We start from the raw sequence: 23,377 nt of genomic DNA, 5'->3' as shown, positions 1-23,377 counted from the left end.
CATAACCTAAGATTTTTTTGGATTATTTATAACATTAGTATGTAAAATATACCTTCAAAAGAAATAAAATATAACATTAAAATTGTGATAATGATTTCTCAAGATTTTTTCAGTCATACTCATGGTGATAACTCTTGAAATAAAAAATCCCAAGCGTGTGGTTCAGCAGTAGGGGTTGATCCACACTTAAGCGAGATCAGGGGTTCGAATCCTGCCTTGTGTATGCAGCCGCGTAAAATCTTGGGGCCAGCTATCCCACCCTTTGAGGTGCCTCCAACATAGCGAGGAGATTAGTCACTGCTATCGGCCCTGAATACTCCAGGGACGAACCAAAAAAAAAACTCTTGAAATAAAAAAGTTATGTATCCTAAAGGAATGTGATGAAAGTGATATTTGATATTTTTAAATTACACATTACAATTTTAAAGTCAACACTTTCATTAATATTTAAGACACCATATAAACATGTATTAATATGTGATGGATTTTTTATTAAACCAGTAAATGAGTTTTCATCTTCAGTATTAATGAGTTATGAATATCATAATTTGGAACTTATATCCGTTCAAACTAGAAGATGTCAATGTACGAAGGATTATAAAAAAATGTTTCTTAGAATGACATGAAGTGTGACACCCTTACTATCCCAACTCATATATAAATATTAATCATATAAATAAACTAAAGAATAAAATTATCAACGTTGGTAAAAAAGTTCACAAAAAAACTTCATAACTGTTCTTTCTTCAATATCCAAAATAACTAGAAATAAAACTTGGAAGGTAAAATTTAAATGTTTACAAATTGTTTTCAAAAGACAAGGTATAACTCAAAATACATATAAAAATCTATATCCTAGAATTCTCTGCCCCGATGTCACAATATTAGAGCACACCCACAATTCAACTGTTGGCATCCTAGATGCCACTCAAGCCGGATCTTCCTCACCTAAAACATCCACAAATCGTACGGTGAGAAAAGAAAACATTTATATATATAGCACAAGAGAAAACACAACATAGTAACTTAATATTCATAAATATTTCAACATAACGTAATTCAATCAACCATGCATCGTCATCGCGTCATAATTCTCAATTACACCAATTTGCACTTCACACTATGCCAAGGTCACGCTACCCATTTAACAATTTAAGGCCGTGCTCACCCCTGATATAACACTGTGCCAAGGTCACGATTCCCCTGTAGCATATCTAGCCCAAGGTCGTGCTCACCCCCGACATGTTATTCAATGTCACGATACCCACATAACAATCTAAGGTCGTGCTCACCCCTGATATAACATTGTGCCAAGGTCACGTTACCCCTAACCTAGGGCCGTGCTCACCCCTGACATGTTAACTAAGGTCACGATACCCACATCACAATCTTGGGCTGTGCTCACCCCTGGTCATAGGTGTGAAGAACCACAATCACATCTCATTCACATTCCACACAACATCTCATAGTTCAATTACATACACGCATCAGATAAGTCCAAAATAATGGGTTTCATACATCTCAAGCAATTCATATCTAAGTCATCAATTTTATCAAGTAATATAGTAATAACATTCATAAATTAATATAATAATCAATAGAATTATCAATTTAATATAATTTTAACATAAACAGTAAAACTCCTAATTATTTCAAAACCTAACTCACAGGCACTTTTCTACAGTTTCGTTCTCCCTCTCAGATCATCATTCTTACAAATTAAATATGTATTTCTAATCCTCAACACATACAGAATCTAATAGGGTCATCAATTTCTCAAACAGAAATATTCCAATTTTTTCAAAACCTAGCCTACAGGCAGTTTTTTATAATTTCATTCTCTCTCCCAGAGCATTATTTTTACAAATAAATCATATATTCTTAATCCTAAATTCATACAGAATCAAATAAGACCAATAATTCTCCAAATAGAAATAATTATAAAATTGCTCATAATCCTAAGGGATTCTTCCCCTACCCAATTCCCTCATGTAACTTTACATATAAATAATTCCTTTTTCCCCCATACCTGGATATGTAGAAGCTGAATTTATACGAGATCTGGTTGGTCTCCCTCGCTGGGTTCTCCTCGGTCTAAAGTAGAAAGTAGAGGGAAAAGAAGAGAGAGCAGAAGAAAAGAAATCAGAAAATGAGAGGTGTGCCTTTTTGGGAGTGGCAGAGAGCTCAATTTATAGGCATCCAACTTCGCCGGAACGGCCCGTTCCAAATTCGGAACGGCCCGTTCTGGACCCTTGAATCATGGGTAAAAATCACACTCAGAACGGCCCGTTCTCAAACCAGAACGGCCCGTTCTGGTTGCATTTATTACTCACAACTGCCATAGCCCATTCCAGGCCCGTTCCCATTTAGAGTTAAAGGCAGTTTTTAATAGTCCAGAACGGCCCGTTCCAACTTGAGAACGGCCCGTTCTGGGCAACGAATTCTCATAAATTTTGGTAGTTTGGAACGGCCCGTTCCAATTCCGGAACAGCCCATTCCAAGCTACTAAATCACCCCTATACATTTATAAAATTTACCAAAATACCCTCAATTTAATAAAATAAAAAATGAAATAAAACTGGGGTGTTACAATTCTCCCCTCCCTTTAAAAATTTCGTCCTCGAAATTACCTGAAGCAAATAAAAATGGATATAATGCTTTCATCTTCTCCTCTAGCTCCCAAGTAGCACTTTCAGATGTAGCTCCTCCCCAAATAACTTTCACCAAAGGAATTTCCTTACCCCTAAGTTGCTTCACCATTCGATCCTCAACTCTCACCGGGGTAGCTTCCACAGTTAGGTTCTCCTTAACCTCAAGATGATCCGACTCAATCACATGCGAAGGATCATGAATGTAATTCCGAAGTTGGGAAATGTGGAAAACATCATGGAGATTTGACAGATTAGGAGGCAAAGCAATTTGGTAGGCAACACTACCGACTCTTTTTAGAATTCGGAAAGGACCAATAAATCGAGGAATAAGTTTTCTGGATTTTAATGCCCTGCCAACCCCAGTCCACAGAGTGACTTTCAAGAACACATGGTCACCTTCTTGAAATTCCAAGTCCTTCCTTCTCCTGTCAGCATAACTTTTCTGTCTACTCTGAGCTGTCCTCATCCTCTCTTGTATCAATCTAACCTTATTAGTGGTTTGTTGCACAATCTCAGGTCCTAAGATAACATTATCACCAGGCTCGCACCAACACAAAGGGGTCCTACATCTCCTACCATACAAGGCTTCATAAGGTGCCATACCTATACTAGAGTGGTAACTATTATTACAGGTAAACTCTATCAAAGGTAAAAGACTATCCCAACTATCCCCTTGGTCCAACACACAGGCTCTAAGCAAATCCTCTAAAGATTGAATAGTCCTCTCAGTCTGACCATCAGTTTGAGGGTGGTAAGCTGAACTAAGTCTAAGTTGGGTCCCTAAAGCTCGTTGTAGGCTCTCCCAAAACCTAGAGGTGAATCTAGGGTCTCTGTCTGAAACTATGCTAGATGGTATCCCATGTAATCTCACAATCTCATCAATATACAGTCCAGCCAATCTCTCTAGAGAATACCTAATGTTAATAGGTAAGAAATGTGCACTCTTAGTCAACCTATCAACTATAACCCAAATGGAATCATGCCCTTTCCTAGTCCTAGGCAAAGCAACTACAAAATCCATAGAAATGCTATCCCACTTCCACTCGGGTATACTCAAAGGCTGAAGTAGTCCTGAAGGTTTCTGATGTTCTATCTTAGCCTTCTGACACACTAAACAGGCACTCACAAATTCAGCTATATCTTTCTTCATCCTAGGCCACCAAAATATCTTCCTAAGGTCTTGATACATCTTAGTTGCTCCTGGGTGAAAACTAAGCTTGCTCCTATGACCTTCCTCTAGGATCAAACGTCTAAGTGTAGGGTCACTAGGCACGCACACTCGGTCTTTAAGTCTTAACACTCCATCTACACCCAAGGTAAATTCTCCTCCAACACCTTGTCCTATAGCATCACGTCTAGCCACTAGAAATGAATCCACTAACTGTGCTTCTCCAATTTCTCTCAACAACTCACTAGTCACCCGAGTCATACTTAGTCTCACACTACTAGGGGTCACCTCACAAGTCAAACTCAAGTCTCTAAATTGAGCCAAAAGGTCCATCTCCCTAATCATAAGAGAAGACAAATGCAAAGATTTCCTACTTAAAGCATTAGCCACCACATTGGCTTTGCCCGGATGATAACTAAGATCAAAATCATAATCCTTAAGGAACTCTAACCATCTCCTTTGCCTCATATTTAATTCCTTTTGGTCAAACAAATACCTAAGACTCTTATGATCACTAAACACCTCAAATTTTGAACCATACAAATAATGTCTCCAAATCTTAAGTGTGAATACCACAGCTACTAATTCAAGATCATGGGTAGGGTAATTCTTCTCATGTATTTTCAATTGCCTAGATGCATAAGATACGACCTTTCCCTCTTGCATTAACACTCCACCCAAACCCATCTTAGAAGCGTCACAATAAACCACAAAAGTCTTACTAAGGTCAGGCAACACTAAAATAGGTGCACTAGTCAACTTCTCCTTAAGGGTTCGGAAAGTATTCTCACATTTACTATCCCATACAAACACAACTCCTTTCCTAGTTAAACTTGTCAAGGGTAATGCTAATTTAGAGAATCCCTCTATGAATCTTCTATAGTATCCAACCAATCCAAGGAAACTCCTAATCTCACTAACTGACTTAGGTGTTTCCCACTTAAGCACCGCCTCAACTTTAGATGGATCTACTACTATACCCCCACTCGAAATCACATGTCCTAAGAAACTCACCTCCTCTAGCCAAAAGTCACACTTAGACAACTTGGCATAAAGTTGTCTCTCCCTGAGGGTTTGAAGTACTACCTTTAAGTGTTCCTCATGTTCCTCTTTAGTCTTGGAATAAACTAGTATGTCATCTATGAAGACAACTACAAATTTATCCAAGTACGGATGAAAAATTCGGTTCATGTAATCCATAAAAATTGCAGGAGCATTCGTCACACCAAAAGGCATTACTAGATACTCATAATGTCCATAACGAGTCCTAAATGTTGTCTTAGGTACATCCTCACCCTTAGCTTTAATCTGATGGTACCCCGATCTAAGATCAATTTTACTAAATACGCAAGCACCCACCAACTGGTCCATAAGATCATCTATCCTAGGCAATGGATATTTATTCTTAATGGTCACCTTGTTCAACTGGCGATAATTTACACACAATCTCATGCTACCATCCTTCTTCTTGACTAAGAGTACGGGTGCTCCCCAAGGTGATACACTAGGCCTCACAAACCCCTTCTCCAACAAGTCTTCTATTTGTTTCTTAAGCTCCACTAACTCTACGGGTGACATCCTATAAGGTGCAATAGAAATAGGTCTTGTTCCTGGTACTAAGTCTATGAAAAATTCTACTTCTCTTCTAGGTGGTAAGTTAGACATATCATCAGAGAAGACATCTGAAAAGTCACACACAACAGGTAGTTCATTCACCAAAACATTACTCTCAGAATTCAAAGAAGCTAACAACATGTACACTTGGGCATCCTCTTGTAAAAATACCTTAACTTGGTTGGCAGTCAAATAATCCTTACTCACTTTTTCAACAGGCTCACCAAAAACAATAGATTTATCAGCACAATTCAAAAGGACATGATTCGAAGATAACCAGTCCATACCCAGAATAACATCTAGCTGACTTAGAGGCAAACAAATTAAGTCAACCATGAAATCTCTACCATCAATAATCAAAGGAAACTTTAAACAGACATCAGAAGTAGACACTGAATCACTAGTTGGTGTCTCTACTATTAATTCAAAAGACAAGGAAGAAACAAGTAATTTTAATTTGGACACACACGCATGTGATATAAAAGAGTGAGTCGCACCAGAGTCATACAAAATAATTAGAGGAGTTCCATTGATGAAACACATACCCTGGATTAAGTCTTTGGATTTCGAAGCTTTAGCACCACTCAAGGCAAACACCCTTCCTGTCGCTCGAGGTTTACTAGCACTCCCTCCAACCTCTGTTGTCTTGTTCTTGGGGCAATCACGAGCTCTATGTCCCTTCTCTTGACATTTGAAGCACGTTATTACTTTGGGCAACGAACATTCATATGCCCTATGACCTGGCTTCCCACAGTTGTAGCAGTTGTTGTGTGGAATAGAACCCACACTTCCCCCTCTAGAAGTTTGGCTAGCCGTGGGAACTTGGCTCCTTTGTTGCACATAACCTTGATTATTCACCTTAGAACTTTAGTCCCCAGCAGACTTGGTGTAAGGTTTACTCTTACTAGACGAACCAAACTTATTATTCCTCATGGGTCCTCTACTCTTATAATGAGTTACCCTAGCACGGTTGTCCTCATCATATACTCGGCACTTGTTTACCAATTCATGATAGTGAGTGATCCCTTGATAATTGAAAACTTGTTTAATCTTGGGGCGAAAACCACTCACAAACTTCACACATTTGTCCTCCTCATTGCCCACACCATCATACATGGGACAAAATCTGACCAAGTCTTCAAACTTAGTCACATACTCAGCCACAGAATCCTCTCCTTGCTTCAATTCAAGGAATTCCACCTGTTTCTTATGTCTCACATCTCGGGGAAAGTATTTCTCCAAGAATAGCCGCTTGAAATTCTCCCAGTTCACTTGGGTACCTGCAACTATCATTCTTTGTAAAGCACCTTGCCACCAGATGCCAGCCTCTCTAGAAAGCATGAAGGCAGCCAAAGTCACCTTTTGTATCAAAGGACATCCCATAGCTTGGAATATCTTTTCAACTTCAAAAATCTAGTCAGCAGCTCCATCAGAATTATAACCCCCACAGAAACTTGGTGGATTATTTCGCTGGAATCTCTCCAACCAATCTACCTCTAGTTGTTGGTTCATATTACCAAGAGCCTGAGCCATCACTTGTAAAGCATCAGTGATTGCACGATCGTTCCTACCTCCTACCATTACTTTTCTGATTACCAGAAAAGTTACCAATTATACTATAAGTAAACAACAAACTTAATCAATCATAGCACTAACATATCAACAAATTCCACAATCAATTCATTCCATCAATTATCTACCAAACAAGCATAGTAGACTCATAACTCACGGTCGATTGGATCGACCTACTCTAATACCACTAAATGTGACACCCTTACTACCCCAACTCATGTATAAATATTAATCATGTAAATAAACTAAAGAATAAAATTATCAACGTTGGTAAAAGGGTTCACAAAAAAAACTTCATAATTGTTCTTTCTTCAATATCCAAAATAACTAGAAATAAAACTTGGAAGGTAAAATTTAAATGTTTACAAATTGTTTTCAAAAGACAAGGTATAACTCAAAATACATATAAAAATCTATATCTTAGAATTCTCTGCCCTGATGTCACAATATCAGAGCACACCCACAATTCAACTGTTGGCATCCTAGATGCCACTCAAGCCGGATCTTCCTCACCTAAAACATCCACAAATCGTACGGTGAGAAAAGAAAACATGTATATATATGGCACATGAGAAAGCACAACATATTAACTTAATATTCATAAATATTTCAACATAACGTAATTCAATCAACCATGCATCGTCATCGCGTCTGTAGACCCCTAAAATTGTCCGGGTCGGAAATAAGACTCAAAGACTCTCGAAGACCGAAGGAAAGTCAGCCGGAAGGACTCCTGGAAGACCCTAGGATGATTCTTTGTAGGTCTAGAAGTCTTAGAGTAGCTTAGAATAAGGGTATGTGAGGATTGGAGCTCAATACACCCTCCTAGAGGTTCAGTACGGCCGTACTGAGCCATTTGAACTACAATACGGCCGTAGTGAAATCAATACGGCCGTACTGAAGTTTTTGAACTTCAGTACGGCCGTACCAAATTCAATACGGCCGTACTGTAGTTCAAAAACTCAGTACGGGCCGTATTGACCCCCTAGGCCGTACTGCGCCTCAATCCTATAAATAGGACGTCATTGGCTCGTCCTTCCACACTTTTGGAGCATTCCTCCACCCTCTGGCTGAGTATTCTTGGGTTTTTGAGCTATTCTCTGCCCTAGAAATCTCTCCGGGAGCCGATCCGACTAAGTTCTTGAGTTCACGAGCCATTAGCTTGAGACTCGAACAAGTCGAAGGGAAATCTCTTTGATTTCCATAGTAAACATTATTTTTAGGGAAAGGAGCGAGCGAACGTGTAGTGGGAAGGAGCGCCAAAAAGCCTCCTAGATTCCTTTTTGAATATATAAAAGCACGCTTCGAAGGTTTCTTTCCAAATCCTTTCTTTTACCGCTTTTTTGATTGTTGCATTGCACGTTTAAAGCTTTCATCATGTAGATAGTTTACTTATAATCGTTCCAATAAATAGGGGTAGTTTAATAATTTTACGCTATTATTTATGAAATAATCCGTCATAGGGAACCCAAAAGGGGCGTTGTGGGGTGCTAACACCTTCCCCGCACGTAATCGACTCCCTTACCCAACTCTGGTTGTAATGGCCAAAGTTGATTTGCGAAAATCAATTGCCTTATGTCTTTTTCCAATGTTTTGAGTAAAACATTGGTGGCGACTCCAAGAACCCCTTTTTGCGAAAACCATTAATCCATGGAGGGTCCCGTTTGGGATTAACATGGATTGGTGAGAATCATTTAACAAAATTGTTAGTTCGATGAGGTCTCAATTTGAGAATAAGTCGTTCTAACAATCCATCATTTTTCAAAACTAAAAAGAGTCCGACCATCGTCGCGAATGCCAATGTCCGTTTCGGCGGGTGGCGACAGATGGCGACTCTGCTGGGGAAGCCTCGAGAGTCAGTCCCATTTAGTGATGGATTATTTCTAAAATGATAGTTTAAAATTACTTCATTACCCCTCGCTTGTACGATAATATGTTTTACCTAATTGGCTTTAATAATTGTTGGGTGTTTAAATTTTCGCAATTGTTTGAAATATAAACTGCACACGAACCTTTGCACACAACAGTTCCCTCTATACCCGGGGGCATGAGTGGAAAGCCATAGGGAGTGGATGCTAGTACGGCCGGTTGTCGAATGGGTCTATAGGTGCCCGTAGACCGTTGTCGGAAAGCATCACTCAAGGTGAAAACCATGAACTCAAGTCCGACAGTGCGTTGGAGCTTTCCATCGACTTACGACGAAAGGGATTGGGTCCCTATAATGGGGGCACCTTGGGGGCCTTAGACCGGTGAGAACAGTTAGAACCTCCTTGAATATGCAATTGTCTGCAGGATACCCCTACCTCGTGATTCGCTCGTGACTGTTCGTGGATGAGTGAATTGTTTGTGCATTGTTTATGTGACATTGTTTGAGCATACATTGCATTCTTTAAACATACAACATTCCCCTTTTAGAATAAGAATAAATAGGAATAAGAATCTTCCATTACATGGTGTTAACATCTACCCTCATCACATTCATGTAGGTAGTTTCCCTTTTCACCCAAAAAAATATAAAAAACAAAATACCCAAAAAAAAAGTTATTTATCCAAACCAAGCAATATCATGCATCATCTTAGGAGCATCCTGAAAACATGATAATGCTTAGTTGAATAAACACAATGCATGCATATTCAACGCCATCATCTCATATCATGCATTCTTATCGAAGATCATGGAGGGATCTAGGTGCATTTCATAGTCATTCATTTGCATACATCCCTCCTAGTAATTCATTAATAATAGTAATAAAAAGAAAGGATTAAGCGATGCGTATGTTCAGAATGGATCGCATGCCGTTTGTTATTAAGTGTAAGCCAACAACCGCGCCAAGCGAACGCACATCAACTCCGTTGTTGGTAATCAAGACGAATAAAGGGGAAGGTCCGACACCGTTGAAGATCACTGCTCCAAGACCTTTTTCCTACGAATCGAATAAGGCTGTGCCATGGATATACGACATCCATTCTTCTGCCGACAGCGATATCTCTAACATCGCTGGACTTGGGGGCATGACTAGGAGTGGCAGGATCTACACTCCCGAAGATCTTCATGATAAAGCTCCCAAGAATAAAGGAAAGGAAAAAGAAAAAGAGAAAATCGAGGAAAATAAAGAATCCGAGGAGGAGACTGACGAGCTGTTAAAATATATCCGACAGAGCGAGTACTCCATCGTGGATCAACTTCATAAGACGCCAGCAAAGATTACTCTGTTGTCGTTGATCCTATGCTCCGAACCGCATCGGCAAGCTCTGTTGAAAGTCTTGAACGAGGCATACGTGTCGCACACTATCTCCCAAGACAAGTTTGAGGGGATTGTTAGTCACATCACGGCTAATGATCACCTCACTTTCACCGATGAAGAAATCCCCGCTGAGGGACCGAACCACAACAAGCCCTTGCACATCTCTGTAAAGTGTAAGGAATATCACATCGCTAAAGTCTTGTTGGATAATGGATCTTCCTTGAATGTGATGCCAAAAAGAACGTTCGATCAAGTGGCAATCAAGGGAATCCAAATGCGCCCGAGCAACATGATCGTCCGAGCTTTCGACGGTTCTAAAAGAGAAGTGGTGGGAGAAATTAATCTTCCAATCCAAATTGGACCCACCATCTTTAATGTCGAATTTCAAGTGATGGACATTACTCCCGCGTACAGCTGTCTCCTCGGCCGACCTTGGATTCATGATGCGAAAGCTGTTCCCTCTACGCTCCACCAGAAAGTCAAATTCATAGTGGGTGACAAGTTGGTGACCGTACAAGCCGAAGATGACATACTCATCAGCAAGCCATCTGCCATACCTTACGTGGATGCAGCAGAGGAAGCTCTAGAGACCGCCTTCCAAGCATTGGAGATTGCCAATGTCGAAACGTTTCCCCGAGAAATGAAGAAGGTAGCCTACATGCTCACCAAGAACGGATACTTGCCTGGACAAGGACTTGGCAAGGATTCCCAAGGAATTCCCGAGCTACCCATTATTAAGGATAATCCGGGGAAACAAGGGTTAGGATACAACCCTAATAAAGATCAAAGGACGAAGAGGAACCAAGATCCTTCTCGACGTTCTTTAAGCCAGATCTTTAGGAAGGTCGGTTCACAAGCGTCAAGGCCGGTCGTCGTCATCAAGTGCTCTTCTTCTTCCGATAGGGATGTATAGACCTGATGACTGTTAGAGATCACTCCTCGGGGACAGCCCGACCCCCGAGCCTCGATAGGGCACATGTTTCCGCTAGAATTATAATAAAATCGTTCTTTATTAGTTCTTATTGCTTCTTTTCTTGCTTGCAATAAATTTCTAGACCACATTATTTTTAACCCTGTTTGAATAAGCATGAATGAGGTTAAAATCGTCTTAATAACAATAAACCCGCATCATTTTTATGTGGAAGTGTGTGTGACAACTTGGAGCACCTTTCCTTGGCCTCGACAAGTGCCATCATGGATAAAAAAGAAATCCTTTAAGGACAAAATCCTAAAAACAAAAAAAGCTCGGCAGGAAACCCAAAAAGGGGGCTGCGCAAAAATAAGAGCAAAGAACCCGCTAGGAATCCCACGAAAGGGTGACCTAGGCAAAAATTAGGGTTGCAAAAATGAACAAAAACAAAGGTCCGCTGAGACGCCACAAAGGGGTGTTTTAGGCAAAAATAAGGACAATCAAAAAGCAAAAGAAATCCATGATGGTACCATGAGCTGAATTCAAAAAGAAAGGTTCAAGGGAAACTATCTAAGTTGTCGAATCACAACGTCAATAACAAGACTTTCTTAACTTTATAAGTGTTTAATCAAACAAGCCTAAACACATGAGCCTACCTTGGCCAGCCATTCTTACAAAAACCATTTTCAAAACAATAATAATCCCCTCTAAAACACAAACTTTTGAACAAAAATATCTTTCCTTTCTTTTCTCTTGTCCCAAACGATTTTAGAATAATCTAGTGGAAACATGGAGATATAGTGGTCAATAGGAAGGTTGATACGTCTTCTAAAGGAAGGGAAGGATCACTGGGTTGATGGCACCAATCTCGATATAACACGCATCATTCCTCGGTTACAAAAATCGGTAGCGCGCAGCCCTTCTAGAGGAATGGCAAAAATCCAAGCAAAGAAACGCATCGGTTAATTCTTTTGAAAAATAAATCAAATAGAATTAGGTGCATCATACCGCATACATGCATACAGATGATAGGTGTACTGGAAGATCACTTATTCTCTGTTTATTGAAAAAAAAAAAAAATTGTACGAAATTCCTTTAATAATCGGTCAATAAAGAAAGTTGGAGGGGTTCCTATAAAATCCGTAATCTCCTGCGTAAGAGGCTCACAGAAATCCTCCCTCACATCGACGACAGAAATTCCTCCAAGAAGAGGAGGATAGGGAGAGCCATTCATTTAAAAAAAAAAAAAAAAAAAAAACATTAACAAAATGATTAAACTTGCATTTTGTGCATCACACACATTAGTTGCACATTCAAAGACCTTATCATGAGGCAGTCGCATAAAATAGAAAAATAGGAAAAATTTCTTGTGTATGACAGCAGCCAACAGAAAAAGCCGAAAAATCGACAAAAAAGGCAAAAAAAATTCAGAAAATCCAACAATCGTACAGAATAACTGAGCCTGGAGAGGCTTGCCGAAATAATACTCCCCAGAGACATCTCAGCTTGCACTCTTGGGCCGAATTCCCAGTGAAAGCTATCAGAGCAAGATCAGCAAGATTCCCCAATGGAAGCATGATCATCCAAACAAAATATCCGAGTCAAAGGACTTAGACTTCCTCAGTGGAAGATAGCTTTCCAACTCGAGCGACGAGTGAAGCTAAGCCTGAAGAGGCTTTCTAAATAATACTCTGGGATACATAAGATCCTCAATCCCCATTCGCCTACTCAGAGGCACTCCTTCAAAAAGAGAAAATCCGAAAAGATCAATAACCATTCCCCAAGCGGAATTCGGTATTCAGCTAAACACCGAACGTCAAGATAATCCGCCTAACAGAAGAGGCCAATCAAGATCAATACGACAGAATCCCCCAGCGGATAACAGCCTACGCAGAGGCAACAAAACCAGAAAATCAAAAAAGTCACCCGAATAAGGATAACCGGGATACTCCACCAACGTCGAAAGGACGTCAGCCAATCATAAGGCATCGCTCACCTCAGAAAGAGCATCTTTGTGTCTGCATCCCCAAGGAATCAGAATTTCCCCAGTGGGCACCAACTACGCAATGGAAAGTTGGGACACAAGAACCTATGAGTAACTGCACATCCCCTAGACGGATCCCTGCGTTATCCAGCCCTCAGCGGCACCAAAATCAAAAACAACCGTCGAAGCAGCATCGTGGACTGTGGAGACAAAATCATCACAAATCCCTGGAGAGGGCAAACTCACGCTACCAAAGTGACCAGAAGCACGGAGGTATGCAACCCTGGGGAGGGCAAACCGCAGACCCTGGAGAGGGCAAACTCACGCTACCGAGGTCGTCAGAAACACCGAGGTATGCACGAGCCTGGAGAGGCGACGACTAATACTCAGCTACCGACGTCGTCAGAAACACGGAGGTATGCAGCTGCCAACGTCGTCAGAAACACGAAGGCATGCAGACCCTGGAGAGGGCAAACTCACGCTACCGAGGTCGTCAGAAACACCGAGGTATGCACGAGCCTGGAGAGGCGACGACTAATACTCAGCTACCGACGACGTCAAAAACACGGAGGCATGCAGACCCTGGAGAGGGCAAACTCACGCTACCGAGGTCGTCAGAAACACCGAGGTATGCACGAGCCTGGAGAGGCGACGACTAATACTCAGCTACCGACGTCGTCAGAAACACGGAGGTATGCAGCTGCCAACGTCGTCAGAAACACGGAGGCATGCAGACCCTGGAGAGGGCAAACTCACGCTACCGAGGTCGTCAGAAACACCGAGGTATGCACGAGCCTGGAGAGGCGACGACTAATACTCAGCTACCGACGTCGTCAGAAACACGGAGGTATGCAGCTGCCAACGTCGTCAGAAACACGGAGGCATGCAGACCCTGGAGAGGGCAAACTCACGCTACCGAGGTCGTCAGAAACACCGAGGTATGCACGAGCCTGGAGAGGCGACGACTAATACTCACCCTGGAGAGGACAAACTCAACCTGGAGAGGCTACTCAACAATTTTTCTCACCTGAAGACACTACAAGTCGGAAGGATGGCTTACTCCCCGGACAATTGGGTCAACTCCTTTACTTGTCAACCGGTACACCAAAAAAAGCCGTTCGACTAAGTAAAGGGGGGGCAGCTGTAGACCCCTAAAATTGTCCGGGTCGGAAATAAGACTCAAAGACTCTCGAAGACCGAAGGAAAGTCAGCCGGAAGGACTCCTGGAAGACCCTAGGATGATTCTTTGTAGGTCTAGAAGTCTTAGAGTAGCTTAGAATAAGGGTATGTGAGGATTGGAGCTCAATACACCCTCCTAGAGGTTCAGTACGGCCGTACTGAGCCATTTGAACTACAATACGGCCGTAGTGAAATCAATACGGCCGTACTGAAGTTTTTGAACTTCAGTACGGCCGTACCAAATTCAATACGGCCGTACTGTAGTTCAAAAACTCAGTACGGGCCGTATTGACCCCCTAGGCCGTACTGCGCCTCAATCCTATAAATAGGACGTCATTGGCTCGTCCTTCCACACTTTTGGAGCATTCCTCCACCCTCTGGCTGAGTATTCTTGGGTTTTTGAGCTATTCTCTGCCCTAGAAATCTCTCCGGGAGCCGATCCGACTAAGTTCTTGAGTTCACGAGCCATTAGCTTGAGACTCGAATAAGTCGAAGGGAAATCTCTTTGATTTCCATAGTAAACATTATTTTTAGGGAAAGGAGCGAGCGAACGTGTAGTGGGAAGGAGCGCCAAAAAGCCTCCTAGATTCCTTTTTGAATATATAAAAGCACGCTTCGAAGGTTTCTTTCCAAATCCTTTCTTTTACCGTTTTTTTGATTGTTGCATTGCACGTTTAAAGCTTTCATCATGTAGATAGTTTACTTATAATCGTTCCAATAAATAGGGGTAGTTTAATAATTTTACGCTATTATTTATGAAATAATCCGTCATAGGGAACCCAAAAGGGGCGTTGTGGGGTGCTAACACCTTCCCCGCACGTAATCGACTCCCTTACCCAACTCTGGTTGTAATGGCCAAAGTTGATTTGCGAAAATCAATTGCCTTATGTCTTTTTTCAATGTTTTGAGTAAAACATTGGTGGCGACTCCAAGAACCCCTTTTTGCGAAAACCACTAATCCATGGAGGGTCCCGTTTGGGATTAACATGGATTGGTGAGAATCATTTAACAAAATTGTTAGTTCGATGAGGTCTCAGTTTGAGAATAAGTCGTTCTAACAATCCATCATTTTTCAAAACTAAAAAGAGTCCGACCATCGTCGCGAATGCCAATGTCCGTTTCGGCGGGTGGCGACAGCGTCATAATTCTCAATCACACGAATTTGCACTTCACACTATGCCAAGGTCACACTACCCATTTAACAATTCAATGTCGTGCTCACCCCTGATATAACACTGTGCCAAGGTCACGATTCCCCTGTAGCATATCTAGCCCAAGGTCGTGCTCACCCCCGACATGTTATTCAAGGTCACGATACCCATATAACAATCTAAGGTTGTGCTCACCCCTGATATAACACTGTGCCAAGGTCACGTTACCCCTAACCTAGGGTCGTGCTCACCCCTGACATGTTAACCAAGGTCACGATACCCACATCACAATCTCGGGCCGTGCTCACCCCTGGTCATAGGTGTGAAGAACCACAATCACATCTCATTCACATTCCACACAACATCTCATAGTTCAATTACATACACGCATCAGATAAGTCCAAAATAATGGGTTTCATACATCTCAAGCAATTCATATCTAAGTCATCAATTTTATCAAGTAATATAGTAATAACATTCATAAATTAATATAATAATCAATAGAATTATCAATTTAATATAATTTTAACATAAACAGTAAAACCCCTAATTATTCCAAAACCTAACTCACAGACACTTTTCTACAGTTTCGTTCTCCCTCTCAGATCATCATTCTTACAAATTAAATATGTATTTCTAATCCTCAACACATACAGAATCTAATGGGGGTCATCAATTTCTCAAACAGAAATATTCCATTTTTTTCAAAACCTAGCCTACAGGGACTTTTCTATAATTTTGTTCTCTCTCCCAGAGTATCATTTTTACAAATAAATCATATATTCATAATCCTAAATTCATACATAATCAAATAAGACCAATAATTCTCCAAACAGAAATAATTATAAAATTGCTCATAATCCTAAGGGATTCTTCCTCTACCCAATTCCCTCATGTAACTCTACATATAAATAATTCCATTTTCCCCCGTACCTGGATATGTAGAAGCTGAATTTATACGAGATCTGGTTGGTCTCTCTCGCTGGGTTCTCCTCGGTCTAAAGCAGAAAGTAGAGGGAAAAGAAGAGAGAGCAGAAGAAAAGAAATCAGAAAATGAAAGGTGTGCCTTTTTGGGAGTGGCAGAGAGCTCAATTTATAGGCATCCAGCTTCGCCGGAACGGCCCGTTCTAGACCCTTGAATCATGGGTAAAAATCACACCCAGAACGGCCCGTTCTCAATCCAGAACGGTCCGTTCTGGTTGCATTTATTACTCACAACTGCCATAGCCCGTTCCCACTTAGAGTTAAAGGCAGTTTTTAATAGTCCAGAACGGCCCATTCCAACTTGAGAACAGCCTGTTCTGGGCAACGAATTCGCATAAATTTTGGTAGTTGGAACGGCCCGTTCCAATTCCGGAACAGCCCGTTCCAAGCTACTAAATCACCCCTATACATTTATAAAATTTACCAAAATACCCTCAATGTAATAAAATTAAAAATGAAATAAAACTGGAGTGTTACATGAAATAATAATCAATTGTCTATTAAAAAATTAAAAAATATATTAATTTTACTTTTATTTATTTAAACCTTATAATTTTAGAAGAATAAATACAATTTCATTTGCATCAATAATTTGTTGAAATGGAAAAGGCTAAATTGGACTTTTTCCCTCTTAAAAAATTCATTATGTAGTTTTGATAATCTATTTTTAATTTTATAATTTTAGTTTCCTAATTTTATAAAATCTGCAATTTGATTTCTCCATTTAGTGTTCATTCGCTTAATGTTAAAAATTATTACATAAATATCTATAAATGACATGACAAATAATATTTAATAATATATAGACTAAATTTTATTAATTATTTTTATTTTTATCTCAAATAAGTGATAAAATAAGATAAAAATAAAAATTATAAGTATAAATTAACCTAAATATTACTAAATATTATATCATGATCAAAATTACAATTTTAACAACCAATAATTAAATATTTAATGACTAAAATTAAAAAATTAAAAAATAAAGAAATCAAAATTCTAGATTTAATATATGAAAAGTATAATTTAGTTAATAAAATAATAATCTTAAAAGAAAAAAAAAAAAGTGGACGTGAGTGGAGCAGTCACCGAGCCCAGCTCCAAGTTTCACCGCAAGAAAAATCATTACACAATGCATGATCATTGAATTACGTAACGCATACGCAAGCATGAAAACGTACCACACACCTTCAATTTTGCCACTGTTCTAAAAACAATTCTATTTCTGCCCATATTTAATAACCACTGCAAAATTGAGTGAGAATTCCAAAGAAATTAAGAGAAGACTCTTTTTATTCTTTTTTTTTTTTTTACCCCCATTTTTTCACTGCTTCTTTCACTAGCAAACTTTGCAATGGATGAAAAACATGTTTTTCCTTCTTGTTGTCTCTCTTTTCTTCCTTATCCATGAAAAGCACCCTCCTTGCCTGCAAACTTGCTCTTCTTTCTTCATGCATTCACCATTCACTTCTCTTGCTTTTTCTTTTCTTGTGTCCCATCTTTCTTTTTCCTTCACTTCCACCTGCACATGCATTTCCACCTCACATCAATCTCATGTTTGCATGCTATCTTCTACTTCTTAATTCCATCAATCATTTCTCATCAATGTCACTCTATTGGCTAGCCAACTTTTTCCAATTACACCATCTTCCCCTTATTCATTTATTATAATAATAATAATAATAATAATAATAATAGGATTTGAATCGAATTAATATTAAAGGTTTTGTACATTTTACCTTAATCGGAGTTTGAATAAAGTTATTATGAGTATCAAGTTCTATTCTCAATGTTTGAGTATTTAATGCACTTGGATATAAGACCTAAAATTGAAACTAGTGGTAAATTAGCTAAGCAACCCATTAAACATCTTTCTCTAATTTTTAAACAACTTAAAATCTCATGTTATATATCAAAATAATATTTTATTATTAAATATAATATATTTATTTATTTATTATTAACTATAATTTATTTTATTATTAAAATAATAAAGTTTTAAATATAATTTATCTATTTATTATCACTCAAAATTACTATAATTATAACAAAATTTAAATTTAATATTCTATATGCACTAATAGATTGATCATGCTGACTAAATACAATTTACTCGTAGTTTATGTCTGGTAGAAAGAAAAAAAATAGGTGAAAAATAAAGTGAAAAATATAGATAAAAAATAAAATAAAAATTTAGTTATTTAATTAAAGAAAAATATATAAAAAATAATATATATATATATATATATATAAGAGATGAAAGATAAATAAATAAATAAAAAGATGGGATCCTTCCTTTTCACTTTCTTTCTTTTCAACTAAACAATCTCACTTATTTTTATTTTCTTAATTTTACACTCACTATCCTATTTTTTTATCCATTTTTATGTGTATAAAATGATTTTAGATTGTGCCTAGTATATAGGAACGGGGTCACTAGAAAACGTAACTTCCTGCAAACCACACGTGTGGCCCTACGTGCGTAAGATTTGGGAAATCACTCAAATGTACTACACTGAAGGACAGTTTGGGAACCTTCTCCTTAATTTAACTCAATTGGCACAAGTTAAATGTCCATTTGGTTTTAAAAAAATGATTTTGTGATCACTACAAAATTTATGATTAGATTAATTTAAGCCTACATTTCAAATGCATTAATAATTTAAAATCAATTTTATCGATATTTATTTAGTTAAAGGTAGAAAACTACGGTGAGTATCAAGTTATGGTGAGTTTACCATCAAAATAATTATTTATTATTTCCAAATATCATAATCTAAACAAGATTTTAGATTTAAACTTTAAGTTAAAATATTTTTTTTTCTATAATTTCTTCTACTTTACCTTTTAATCTTTATAATTTAAAATAATTATTTTAATTTATATAATTATTTCTTTCAAGTTTTGTCACATCAAGATAACAGAAACATTGTTATAAAACTGAAAAAATGAGAAATCTAGGGACTAGCAAGATAAAAGATTGAAAATAATAAATATAAAAACTCAAAAGAATTATTTTAAATTATAAAGAATAAAATGTAAAAAAGTTAAAAAAAGTATTTTAACATTAACTTTATTATCTTTATTGTAACGTAAAAGGGAAAACTATCAATTTTTCAGTGTCACGTTTTGGTCTACCTAACAAGTAACAAGTTACACCCACGTGTATCCATTTTCAATGCAATAAAAAGAGGGTAAAATGTATTCGCAGAAAAAGGTAAAATAAATAAATAGATAAATAAAAAGTACATGTCAGTTACCATTTGTCCATTTCCCATGTCAAACTCAAATAGTCAAATTTCCTTAATTAGCCTTTGCATGAATACTAGAAAGAGAAAAGGTATGAAAGAAAATATAAACAACTCTTTTTTAATTTTATTATTTTTAATAAATTTTAAACAAATAACAAAGTGGGTTAGAAAAAGAGTGTATTATTAGCATTGAGAAGGCATTGTTTTCATTAATTATCAATGACAAAATGATTTACCTAGATTCCAAAATCTCTAGAGACTTCATATGAAACATGGAAGAAAACAATTACACTGAAAGAAAATAGCACAAGTATCTTAAATCATTCAAGAAGGAAAAAAGGGTGGATTGAATGGTTAATTTTGAAAGGGCTTATCATGTGAAGAAAATTTTATGATCACTTGAAAAACTTGCTTCCCCAAAAAAGCAGACAAGTGCAAGTGTACGTGTAGACAGCAGACAACTTGGGGTGAGCATGAAGGGACCAAAACTAGAGTGGCATGTGCTCATGAAACAGAGATAGGGACCAATATATCTAGTACTGCCCACACATTTCACATTGGAAGGTTGTAATCTATTATATGACAACTAGATTTGATTCTCTTATCTTGGAAAACACACTCTTGGCCTAGGTTTCTTCTTCTTTTTTTTTTCTTCATGAATTTTCTTAATAGATTACTCACATCTTTTACGGAAAAATTATTCGAATTAGATAAGACTATTATGAATAATAATTTTTTTTTTGAGTATTTAACATAATTATAGATCCAATATTTGAATTTGAAATTATTGATTAAACCGAGACAATCTCGTATTAATTGATCCATGTATCTTGTATTTGAAATCATTGATTAAACTAGAACAATTTATTATCGATTGATCTATCTATTTATAATTTTTTTTTATTCATTTTGCATTTTAACTTTTGAGAGATGATACAATAGAGCTGACTTTTTGTGTATGGTTTTAGTACTTTGTCAGGTAGTGATAAAAATGATATATACTCAACCTTTAATCAATGTCGCAATAATTTTTTTAGGACATGCTATTGTTCTTTCTAGCATCGAGATGCTTGAGTTCCTATCACAAGATGCATTTTTCCCCATGCTTTCTTGATTTTATCCAGCATTATAGTAGGGTCTTCTGAAAGTAAGCAACTCAACTTTACAGGATAAAGGAAATCATTTTAGTCATTTTGATAAAAAAGAATTAATTTATTAATATTACATGTACCTATATAATAACAAAATTTTAAATTTTTATACTTACCATCTGATCATATTTTAACAAATTAAATCACTAAATTATCAAATTTACAGTGAAGGTACAACAAAAAGAATTACAGAGAAGGTTTTATTCAAAAGTAAGCACGATATCTTCATAGGAAAAGGGATGATTAAGTATAACAAACAGGGCATAAAAGTAAAGCATCACCATATTTTTAAAAATAGCACATTTTTAATGTTACTATTTTTATCTTCATTTAATGCTAGTCATTAAAAGGGGAATATTAATGGCTTTGACACTTTAAGGACCAAAGAAAAATGGATCTGAAGCTAAAATATTAAGATCATAACTGGAATATATTAGATTATTCTGATTCTGACCAAGTCATGAAAAATAAAGTGGAAGAAAAATGAAGCACATACCTTATCCTCAGTTATAGTTTTGGTATTGGAATTTAGAGGTTCTTCAGATAGATTTATTGGTCTCTTTATGATGGATGGAGTTAAATCAGTGCTGGGGTTGCTTGAACTAAGATAAGGAGGTGGTGTACTTTGAGTACCTGCATCTCTTGTCATTCCCTCTTTTCCTTTTTCTGTATAGAATCAGCATGTTTTGTTAAGTTCCTTACAACTATGTCATAAAGTTAAAGCAAGCATATAACTATCTTAATCATTATAGTTTCATACATTTTATTTTTTAATTTCTATTTATATTATTTTAGTTATTTTTTAGTTTTAATCATTTATTTCTATATAGACTAAAAAAATAAAGTTTATAAAATTATATAAACTAAAAGAAAACAAAATCAATATATATATAAATTAAAATAAAATATTTTTAATTATAAAAACTTAAAGGTAAAATTTATGAAATATAATGATAATTAAACTATTAAAGTATGTGAACCTGGAATGTGAAAATGAAGAGCTAATTCTTCTTGTGTGAAACTATTGCAAGTTGATGTCTTTGTTTGCATTTGTCTTGAAGAATAGACTAGAGGGGCAGACATGGTGATTTTGTTTGTTGTTGAGTTTCTAAATGATCTTCCACTAAGAGTTTTGGCAGATAAACACTCCATTGGTACCTCTCCTGAGAAGGGGTTGCATATGTATTTTTCAGCTTCATTCCACTTGGAATTCAAGGCAAACCCTTCTGGAGATAGGCACTCCCAACTTTTATAGCCTGACCTTGCTTGCAATGCTGCAGTGGACCACCATGCAATTGGTTGAAAAAAATTCAGCTAATATTTATAAACCCTCTATACTAATTATTCATTCTCTGGTACCTTTAAGAGCAGTGGTGAAAGAATAGGTTGAAGGGTCTATTTCATCTGTCACAAAATTGGGAGAGATTGAGAGAAACCAAAGGTTGGAAAAAGAAAATTTTCATCAACTCATTGAATTGGAGAGAACAAAGAAATGCACCTTTTAAAGGGTATCCAGGAGAAGAAGCAGTGCTGGAAATGGTTATGTTTGATCTAAAAGACCTTGTGTCTTCTCTGAAGCTTCTTATATATGATGCTGAGTACCTTCTTGACTTGCTGTTCTCTCTACTGATTCTAGCTTTCACTGACCATTCTGTCAAGTTGAAATCTGAATCATCTTGTTTCCTGGAACTATAAGATGGTTGCATTTCCACAGTGGAGGCCATGAATGAGTTAGAATGGTTTTTAAGTTCTCAAGGTGTGTAGTGTACTAAAATTTGCACTGGCTTAAAGGTGGATGCAGCTATATGACATGTCCATAAAAGAACTTGAGAATTCAGAAGGTGAAGCTTTTTGTGTAGGTGGCATGTAGCTTTTGTACTTAATTTGTTCTGGCACAATTTGCTCTTTTACCTTTTGAATTTCCGTCAACAAATTGTTGATCAGTATGATACTATATTCAATCTTTTAAAATAAAGTTTGTTCGAATTTTGTGGATAGAAAAAAATGTTATTGATAAAGAAAACCTTATTATAAATGACCCGTCAAGTTTTTCAACAAACATTAATTAAATTTAGTGAATATTTTGTATCAATAATATAGTTAAAAAAATCTTTTGAATCTCTCGGATACAACTATCGTTCAAATATCTTTCTGTGTTACAACCCTATCTTTACTTTTATCATTTTTTATCTCTGCATTAAAGTCATAGTACTGCACCAGTAACTTTAGCATTCTTTGACATAACTTGTGCCGGGTAAGGTTGTTTTCTTATATAGTTTATCAATGGATACAAAAAAAAAAAACAATTGGATTTTATACGGTTCTCTGTTGAGGAAAGACAAAGTATAAATTTGTCTACATTTTCCCACTTAGTTCCATTAATTAGGATACTGTAGTAGTTGGTACTACAATCTATGGGCCACACAAAATTCCATCAATTTAGACAATTTTAAAAGAAGAGTTTTATCCTTTCTTATAACACTCCTACACGTACCTAATATAATTTTACTAACAAAA

At 37.3% G+C, this 23,377-nt stretch overlaps 1 protein-coding gene across 3 annotated transcripts; it reads right to left on the bottom strand.

Moving 5' to 3' along the window:
• Window positions 1-717: 717 nt before the first annotated feature.
• LOC109814023 (uncharacterized) lies at window positions 718-22,887 on the bottom strand. 3 transcript variants are annotated; one of them, XM_083067942.1, is made up of 7 exons: window positions 22,359-22,817; window positions 22,220-22,264; window positions 21,841-22,134; window positions 21,357-21,526; window positions 16,408-17,980; window positions 5,979-7,518; window positions 718-948 (listed from the first exon to the last, which is right to left on the bottom strand). In XM_083067942.1, exons 1-5 carry the CDS (start codon window positions 22,582-22,584, stop codon window positions 17,798-17,800), a joined length of 918 nt encoding a protein of 305 aa, XP_082924068.1. In that variant the 5' UTR covers window positions 22,585-22,817; the 3' UTR covers window positions 718-948; window positions 5,979-7,518; window positions 16,408-17,797. The 3 variants fall into 3 exon arrangements, with proteins under 3 accessions (XP_082924068.1, XP_082924070.1, XP_082924069.1); XM_083067944.1 differs by lacking the exon at window positions 16,408-17,980 and having other exon boundaries at window positions 22,359-22,876; XM_083067943.1 differs by lacking the exons at window positions 718-948; window positions 5,979-7,518; window positions 16,408-17,980 and adding an exon at window positions 20,345-20,869 and having other exon boundaries at window positions 22,359-22,887.
• Between the last annotated feature and the right edge of the window lie 490 nt (window positions 22,888-23,377).

The sequence above is a fragment of the Cajanus cajan genome, chromosome 2 (assembly GCF_000230855.2).
Source record: "Cajanus cajan strain Asha chromosome 2, NIPB_CcT2T_4, whole genome shotgun sequence".
Taxonomy (NCBI): domain Eukaryota; kingdom Viridiplantae; phylum Streptophyta; class Magnoliopsida; order Fabales; family Fabaceae; genus Cajanus; species Cajanus cajan.
The sequence above is the reverse complement of the archived record's forward strand: the minus strand, read 5'-3'. Positions and strand labels throughout refer to the sequence as shown.